Source organism: Cannabis sativa, chromosome 6, assembly GCF_029168945.1.
Source record: "Cannabis sativa cultivar Pink pepper isolate KNU-18-1 chromosome 6, ASM2916894v1, whole genome shotgun sequence".
NCBI classification, from domain to species: domain Eukaryota; kingdom Viridiplantae; phylum Streptophyta; class Magnoliopsida; order Rosales; family Cannabaceae; genus Cannabis; species Cannabis sativa.
The window spans coordinates 73,690,203-73,698,914 of NC_083606.1; the positions used below are offsets into that span (position 1 = coordinate 73,690,203).

Here is an 8,712-nt window from a genome sequence, read left to right on the forward strand (position 1 = left end):
TTTCCTTCAATTTTTACAATATTCTATAAAGACACAAAAATTTACATAAAAATAATAGAAAAATAACAACAAAATAATATCAAAATAATATAAAAAATACAAATAATAAAAATTTCAATAATAAAATAACAAGAGTATAATATAAAAATACATTACAATACCATATTTTATGTAGATAAAATCTTAAAAACTATAATAATGTTCAAAATTCGTATTATTGTTTTTTTTTGTGTTTTTTTAAATAACCAAAAAATAAATAAATAAATAAATAAAAATTGTGTATAGTGTAAATTAAGAGCCCAGAAAACTGGGCCAAAGCCCAGCCCAATTAGTTGTCTATCCTCAAAGCTATCTCAGGTCTCCAGCCGTTAGTTACTCTCAACTCTCTCTCTCTCTCTCTGTTCTCTCTCGGCAACGGCGACTCATCCACAGTACGCCGACGCCGACGGCAGTGGAGCTTAGGTCATCTCAGTCAGAAGCAGCAGGTCAGTAGTTTTCATATTGTTTTGATTTGTCTTCTAAATTAAACTCAGATTGTTCAATTGACACTGCTGTACTCACTTACACTCACAAATTTTATCCATAGGATGATGAACCATCGTCAAGTATCATATTTCTACTCTTAAGACTCATATTTATGATGTTAGTCTTAATTTATTCAAAACATAGAATTTGAACTCACTCAAATTGATTATCAATCATAATTTCAGAAAAATGCCAACTTTATTTGCAAAAATCAGAGAATAGTGGTATGAGATTTTGTAAGATATTGTTGTATCAACTATGCACTCTTTATGTTTGATGAAAGTCGAAGTGGGTGTTTATGTATGTATTTTTGGATGAGCAAGAATTGCCCTTTTTCTGAAACGTTTAGCTTAACTGTTTGAATTACTTAATGGCTTGATGATTATTTGTAGACTTTGAATATCATTAGGAAAAAGTCTGCTATTTATGAACTAGATTCAACTGGTTGCTCATTTTGGAATATGTGAATTTCAATGATGTGAAATAATGTTTGTATACTTTCAAGCATTTTTTTGGTTTGAAAGTATGTCTAATTTTAAGAAGTGAAATGATAATGGGATGGTGTTGCTTGAATCTTACATTTTGTATTGAGAAACAGTCATAGTTTAGAAACCTTAATATAATTGAAGCCCCTTGAATAGCTGAGATAATCTCAGTCTGCAATATTTTTCCTTTTTTTGACATTGACGTTCATTTTTCTTTTCCATGCAAAAGTGGTGAAAAACCCAATATGGCTACTCTGCTCAAGTGCTACAAACCCTTATTATCAATCCAATTGTCTTCTATTCACTACTCCACTCGGACTATTCAAGTTGCAACTCACCGACCTCACCCCTTTTTCAAGTCTAGTAGCATTCGTAGCCTCAATTCTTCATCTCCATCATTGATTGCTAAGAAAACTCAAGGTGAATCCGAAGAAGGTGCATCAAAGAATCCATTGTCAACAAACCTATGGTTGTACAACACAATGAGCAGAAAAAAGGAGGTTTTCAGGCCCAAAGTGGAAGGAATGGTAGGGATGTATGTCTGTGGAGTCACTGCTTATGATCTCAGCCACATTGGCCATGCTCGCGTCTATGTCACTTTTGATGTTCTCTACAGGTCCTTCTCTTTCATCTTTTTCATGACAACTTTTGTATCTTTTAGATATTAATTAGAATGCTATTTGTGTTATCTTTGTTTGGAATTAGGCAGATATTTGAAGCATTTGGGATACCAAGTATGTTACGTTCGTAATTTCACTGATGTGGATGACAAAGTAAGTAGCCTTTTGTTGGGTTTGTTGTCAATTATGTAAATTTGGGTTCTTAGCTCTGTAAAAGTACAATGTGTTGCGGAAGGTTGGGCTGTATACCATGTCAAATACCAATTAGTTTCCATATGGTATGACAGGATAGCATAGCTGAGTCTGCAAAATTTGTCAAATTCTGTAGATAATTGCTAGAGCAAAGGAGTTGGGGGAGGATCCAATCAATTTGAGTAGACGCTACTGTGAAGAGTTCAATCAAGATATGGTCTATCTTCATTGCCTGCCGCCTTCCGTGGAACCACGAGTGTCGGATCACATGACCCAGATTGTAGATATGATTAAACAGGTAGTTTTTTCTAATGCTCAATAATAACTGGGAAGTTCCTTCCTACCACTTGCATCTTGCATATTCTTTAAATGATCTATCACATAAAGTTTGTTTTTGCTTTGTCACTGTTCTTTTGCAATTGATATTTTTTTATCAGCTGCATTGTCTTGCTGTGTACCATTTTTGCAGAAAGAAAATGATTTCAAGTTTGGTTTAGAGTTCTATGATTTTGGCCTTGATTGTAATTTATTTGTCATTGCTTTATTCACAGATTATTGGTAATGAGTATGCATACTCAGTTGAGGGTGATGTCTACTTCAACGTAGACAAGTTTCCAGAATATGGACGCCTATCTGGTCGGAAGTTGGAAGATAACCGAGCTGGTGAGCGGGTAGCTGTTGACTCAAGGAAGAAAAATCCGGCTGATTTTGCATTATGGAAGGTAAATACCTGAAGTGTAGGCATAAATACATATTGTAAATTTCATTGGTAATCCAAGTAAATAATCTTTGAATTTCTATATTATAATTACAATGTACAAACTAGTGGAATAACTTTTCTAATGTGGAAATTCAAAAAAATGTTATCACAAATGTCTTGCAGTCTGCTAAGGAAGGAGAACCCTTCTGGGAGAGTCCTTGGGGGCCTGGAAGACCTGGTTGGCATATTGAATGCAGTGCCATGAGTGCTGCATATCTGGGTTACTCGTTTGACATACACGGTGGAGGAATGGACCTTGTGTTTCCTCACCATGAAAATGAAATTGCTCAGAGCTGTGCTGCATGCAGACAAAGTAATATAAGTTACTGGATACATAACGGATTTGTCACTATTGACTCGGAGAAAATGTCCAAATCCCTTGGCAACTTCTTCACGATTCGTCAGGTAAACTAATCATTAATCACCTTTTTCTTAAAAGGAAACAAGAATCACATTAATTGTTTATTCTATTTTGTTACACTTTAATATTAGTGAAATTACTGATTAGGATTTAAGTGAGCTGTAGTATAGTGGTGTTAAAACAGTTAAGGGAGACTTAGTATAAAGAGAGAGCTGATCAATTGTAAGAGGTGAGGAATTGCTTTGTTGAGTAAAAATTACTCAGAGAGATATCTCGAAAAGTTTGGAACTCTGTAATTTCTCTTTGATATCAATAAAATACCTATTTTCTTTTTCTTTCAAGTATTGGATTAGATGAAAAGTGTATCACATTTCGAGTTGATCTAAGTTATGATTTTTCAGGTCATAGAACTATACCACCCTCTCGCTTTGCGACTTTTCTTGTTGGCGACTCACTATAGGTCTCCAATTAACTACTCTGATGCACAGCTTGAAAGTGCTTCGGAACGTATTTTCTACATCTATCAGGTATTCGGTTCTCCTTATTGGGTTGTTAATTTAAGATGTTCGAAAGAGTTCTCTAGCATTTTGTGCCTATTGGAATTGGACTTAAAGTTACTAAATTTAAACTTGTTTCATTATAGACTTTACATGATTGCGAAGACGTTCTGAGACAACACGAAGTAACAGCTCTGAAAGATTCCATTCCACCCAACATCATGGAAGAGATCAACAAATTCCAAAATGTTTTTGTGGAGTCTATGTCAGATGATCTTCACACTACAGTTGTTTTGGCTGCCTTGTCTGATCCATTAAAAACCATCAATGATCTTCTACATACTCGTAAGGTATTGTACAGCAAGATTTTATAATCTTATTGTCATCGTTATTGATTATAGGTAAAGCTCAAATGGTCAGACATGTGGTTTGCTACAAAATCGGTTGTTTTCAATCCTTTTTTCGGTTCTCGGTTACATGACATGAAATGTACTATATTACTGTGCAGGGAAAGAAGCAAGCTTTACGAGTAGAATCGCTTACAGCTCTGGAAAAGATGATCAGAAATGCACTGGAAGTTTTAGGATTGATGCCAACTAGTTACACCAACGTATGTATATGAATTTGTGATATGAGCTTTCTGGTTTTCCACATTTATGGACTTTCTTCTATGGCAACAGATTTTGCAGGAACTAGGGGAAAAAGCCTTGAGGCGCGCCAAATTAACAGAAGATCAAGTGTTGCGTAAAATCGAGGAAAGGACCGAGGCTAGGAGCCAAAAAGAGTATGAAAAATCGGATGCAATCAGAAAAGAATTAGCTGCTGTAGGCATTGCTCTTATGGATAGCCCAGATGGGACGACAACTTGGAGGCCGGCCGTACCTCTCGTGCTTCAAGAGCAGTAGCTGTGTTCAATCTGATTTGCGTAAGTGTAAATTTCGTATTTTGAATTTATTTCAATTTGCGGTGAAGACATAAACTGATTTGATCCAATCTGCAATAGTATAGATTGGATTCATTATTTATTTGTTTAATTTTTCCCTTTTCTTGAATTTACAAAATTTGTTAGAAGTTCGAGTAATTATTAAGTTTGACGTATTTGTTTATTTAAATAATTACACAATAATTTTTGACAGAAAAGAAAAAGTAGTTGCATAGTATTAGTAACTACATGTAATTAGTGATAATTTAAGGTTCTTGATTTCATTCTTAAATTTTTGTAAGTTGTGAGAATTGAGAGTGTAATTATAAATTAAAACTATAAAATACAATTAATTTTACACAATGTTATTTAGTGCATTGTGTAATTATAATGTTAATTTTTTAGGCACAATTGAGAGTGTAATCATTTTTAAATAATTTTACACAATGTTAATAATTGACTTTAAATAATTATGCTATTTTATATCCAAACATAGTTTGAAATAGTTTATTATTTTAGTATTTATATACTTTCAATTCTGTCTTATATACTATTAATCTTAGATAATTTTTTGGCATAACTTCTATATATTTTGCCAAACATGATATGTAATAAGAATTTACATTTATTACTATTTCACATCTAATCACACATAATATTATAAATATGGTAAATCCATTGTCTAATAATTACATATAATGTCTTCCATCTAATCCCAATTATACAATACAACTACATATAAATGCTTCATTAATAGAAAGAGTAACCTTAATTAAGATCACTTAGTTTTCCTCATCTTCCATGAGTAGTCTTCATTGTTAAACCAATACCTGTAAAAAAAAATGAGATATGTTAATTAATATAGTACATTAAGGGAAGCTTAACTATAAGATGGGTATTATTACTTACTCATTCTAGTGATGGTAGTTTAGGTTTTTTTAGGATGTATAGAGTAATAAGCTTGAATTCCAGTTAACAAAAGTCCAGCTAGTGCAGCCAAAACACCTAGGGTAGTCCAAGGATTTCTTAAATGTTCTTGACACAATTGAGCATTCCAAGTAGCGATTTTTCTTTCGTAGTGCTTTTGTATGTTGTTTTTTACACTCGCATAAGCATCATAAGTAACCAAAATGCTACCTATACTGTTGAACAGTTCAGCTACTTGTGCGTCGCTACCAAGATTATTTTTAAGTATGTATGCTGATCTTAAGTCTTTAACATCTTGTTCACAATCGATGAGTGAATCTAACAATCTCAAATAAGAAGTCACAACATAGTCTTTGTTAAGGCACATTTCATAAGCAACCAAGTTCAACAACTTTTGTTTTGTTGTCTCATCCACAATCAAGGGTGGAAGGTTAAGTTGACCGAAAGTAAATAATCGAGATGAGAAAGATATTGATCTTAAGCCAATAGAGTAGTCAGGCTTTAACTTTATGCCAACTTCTTTAAGATCTTGAACATTGCGAAAAGATCGTTTGTAAGAAGATCTAGAGAGAAAAATTTTAGTACCCTTATCATCATCATCTACATTAACACTACTATTATCTTTAGAATCGACAAATAAGAGTTCTGATCTGAGTAGGTCAAGAAGATGAATAGGCACGTTGTTATCTTCTTTAAAGAGTTGTCTTTGCTGATCAGGTAAGATAGGTAAACGATCTATGTTTCGTTGAAGCCTTGGCAAACAATAAATTAACGGTGCCATAATGTTCATAGAACAAAAATAATAGATGCTTTTTGCGAATTCAATCCCTTTTTCGCTCAATCTCATTAATACCAAAAGTACTTTGAAGGGAATTTGGTTTTCTACCAAAAATAAATCATGACAAATCTCATTTGCTTGAATATTACTAATCTCATCAGACTCTTTTATGTCATTATTAACATAACTATCTATAAATTGAAGTATTGCACACCCATCTACAAACAACATCCTAATTAGTTTGTCTTCATTATTATTCTTAATTACCTTTTCCTTGAAGAGCTTCTTTAGTTCAACACTAGTGAAATTTTTCTTGAACTTTAAGAGAAGAATCTCCCCACCTTCGCCACTATTTCGAATAAATCTTGCTGCCAATCTATGCTTGAGTTCTTTTTGCGTCAACTTATCGCGATTAACATAAAAAGGACCAATTGCAATCACTTTCGGCATGATGGAATAATCTTTAAAAATCTCTTTTTTTAGGATACTTTCTGGAACCTTTTGTATTTTTATTTGTGATCGCTCGTCGTGATCATTTTCAACTTCTCTCTTTTTGGTCTTTTCAGCTTTTTTTATTTCATTAATCAAATTTCTATCAGCATTGGAAGAGCTAGAGCTGTATTTCAATAGAAAAAATTTTAAATTAGAAACTTCTTTTGAAAATAATTTTTTTTAATGAAAAATATATGTTTTAGTGCTAATAATTATGAATATTAATAATTCATGATTCAAGTGCGTATTAAGAAAATAAAAGAAAAAAAACCAAATCGAGTTAACTTGATCGGATTAGAGATCGGTAAGTAACCCTTTTTTCAAAATTAGAAACTCATTCGGAAACAAAATGAAAAAAAACTAGGGCTTCTCTAGCTAGATCTAACAATCAATACCTCGGTTTTGTTGGAGTTGAAGTTTGTGTCTCTTGTTGCTCACCAATCGAAATTCGCACATCTTCCTCCTTACTAGTACTCCCATCCATGTTCTCTATGATATAAATAATTTTCTTAGTTTAGATGAGTATTTATATATTTATATAGATATAGTTGTTTCATAGAATTATGAAGATGATCACAAGATAAGATTGAACAAGAATAGGAAGAATTAAACATATGGACATTGACAATTGAGACACAGTGGAGAATTAATAGAGTGAAAAAGAATATAAAAAAGAAAGAAAACTCTATAATATATATTCTTCGTATTGATTCATTTTGGACCACGGTTTACTTTGTTGTAACATATAATATAGGGTAAATATGTGTTTTGTAAAAGTAGTTAATTAAACTCATTGTTTTTTAAAATGATAAAATAGATTGTATTTTTTAAAATTGTACAGATAGGATCTTGAATTAAATTTTTGTCAAAATAAAACTTAATATTGATCTGATCTAAAGATGTTATGATAAAACTGGTTACATTTTCTGTATCTGTTCCTGTTTGTGTTTGAAATTATCTTAAAGTTGGTTAGATTAAAAAATAAAAATTATTGAAAATTGAGCTCAATGTCCTATTTTTACCATTTTAGAAATTATAGAGTCTATTTTGTCATTTAATAAAATAAAGAGTCAAATTAGTAAATTTTACAAATACAAGGTCCAAAATAATATTTACCATTATAATAAATTAAAAATTTTCTAGATATATATACACAAGAATTTTACAATAGGGAATTTAAAAAAGACTTGAATTTTTTCTTGGTCTTTAATCAACTACATTAGAATTTGAGTAATTTACGATATAAATACTTAAGTTTAACTTCCAGTTGCAAATAAATACTTAAGTTTAATTTTTGACAGTAATAATACCTAAGTTATATAATTTTGGAACTTTTATAGGTACCTGACAATTAAGTGTTAAGTAAATTACCATGCCTCAATTCTTGATTGGTCCAAGTCATTAAATTTTTAAAAAATTAATTTAAATATACTAATAAGAAAATAACACGTGGATAATGACTTAATATTTAACGGTGAGCTATCTACAGAGTTCTAAAAATATAGGTGCCGTTTGGTAACACTTTTGTTTTCTAATTTTTTAATCACAAAATGAAAGTAAATTTTTGTTTTTAAAATTTTTGTTTTTGAAAAACAAAAATGCGCTCTGTAACTACTTTTGTTTTTCAATTTTAAAAACAGAAAACAAAAGTGTATATTGCAAAAGTTCATTTTTATTTTTATTTTTTGATTTTATTAATGTTGAGTTTAAGTCCAAGGTCGGATTCAGGTTCAAGTCAGAGGCCAGGTTCAGCGCTAGGGCCGTGAGGGGATTTGGGTTCGGGTCTAATCGAAGTCCAAGATATTGATTAAGAAAAAAAAAAACTGTTTAAAAAAATATTGAAAGTGATTTTTTTGTTTTGTTTTGTTTTTAAAATTTTGATTCTTAATTAAAAAATTGAAAAAATAAAAACAGTTTTATAGAACATGTTTTTGAAAAATATTTTCACTTTTTCAATTTTAAAAACAGAAAACTGATTAAAAAAATGTTACCAAACGACACCATAACTTAAGTATTATTACTACCAAAAATTAAATATAAATATTTATTTACAATTGAGAGTTAAACTTGAGTATTTATACCGTAAATTATTCTTAGAATTTTGTAAGTTATTGAAGTGTGTGGAGGTTTCTTAAAATTTGCCACTGAGTTTC

The 8,712-nt window shown here is 31.2% G+C and overlaps 2 protein-coding genes across 6 annotated transcripts; one reads left to right on the forward strand and one right to left on the reverse strand.

Annotated features, from left to right (window-relative positions):
• Nucleotides 1-300: 300 nt before the first annotated feature.
• On the forward strand, nt 301-4,528 carry LOC115725406 (cysteine--tRNA ligase, chloroplastic/mitochondrial). Of its 4 annotated transcripts, none has more exons than XM_030654920.2 (10): nt 301-485; nt 1,240-1,626; nt 1,720-1,783; nt 1,959-2,120; nt 2,374-2,544; nt 2,706-2,987; nt 3,345-3,470; nt 3,587-3,790; nt 3,949-4,050; nt 4,121-4,528. In XM_030654920.2, exons 2-10 carry the CDS (start codon nt 1,256-1,258, stop codon nt 4,343-4,345), a joined length of 1,707 nt encoding a protein of 568 aa, XP_030510780.2. In that variant the 5' UTR covers nt 301-485; nt 1,240-1,255; the 3' UTR covers nt 4,346-4,528. The 4 variants fall into 4 exon arrangements, with proteins under 4 accessions (XP_030510780.2, XP_030510781.2, XP_060973627.1 ...); XM_030654921.2 differs by having other exon boundaries at nt 334-485; nt 1,716-1,783; XM_061117644.1 differs by lacking the exon at nt 301-485 and having other exon boundaries at nt 1,550-1,626; nt 1,918-2,120.
• Nucleotides 4,529-5,001: 473 nt separating this feature from the next.
• LOC115694830 (uncharacterized) lies at nt 5,002-7,379 on the reverse strand. 2 transcript variants are annotated; one of them, XM_061117645.1, is made up of 3 exons: nt 6,955-7,379; nt 5,272-6,683; nt 5,002-5,192 (listed from the first exon to the last, which is right to left on the reverse strand). In XM_061117645.1, the coding sequence occupies exons 1-2, from the start codon at nt 7,041-7,043 to the stop codon at nt 5,291-5,293; spliced, it is 1,482 nt and encodes a 493-aa protein (XP_060973628.1). In that variant the 5' UTR covers nt 7,044-7,379; the 3' UTR covers nt 5,002-5,192; nt 5,272-5,290. The 2 variants fall into 2 exon arrangements, with proteins under 2 accessions (XP_060973628.1, XP_060973629.1); XM_061117646.1 differs by having other exon boundaries at nt 6,335-6,683; nt 6,955-7,376.
• Between the last annotated feature and the right edge of the window lie 1,333 nt (nt 7,380-8,712).

What these genes read in the sequence shown, in the direction of transcription:
- LOC115725406 (XM_030654920.2), top strand. Translation starts at nt 1,256, where the DNA reads ATGGCTACTCTGCTCAAGTGCTACAAACCCTTATTATCAATCCAATTG. An exon ending in ACTTTTGATGTTCTCTACAG is followed by an intron (nt 1,627 to 1,719) that starts GTCCTTCTCTTT and finishes GGAATTAGGCAG; the next exon opens with ATATTTGAAGCATTTGGGAT. An exon ending in CTGATTTTGCATTATGGAAG is followed by an intron (nt 2,545 to 2,705) that starts GTAAATACCTGA and finishes AATGTCTTGCAG; the next exon opens with TCTGCTAAGGAAGGAGAACC.
- LOC115694830 (XM_061117645.1), bottom strand. Translation starts at nt 7,043, where the DNA reads ATGGATGGGAGTACTAGTAAGGAGGAAGATGTGCGAATTTCGATTGGT. An exon ending in TCAACTCCAACAAAACCGAG is followed by an intron (nt 6,684 to 6,954) that starts GTATTGATTGTT and finishes ATTGAAATACAG; the next exon opens with CTCTAGCTCTTCCAATGCTG.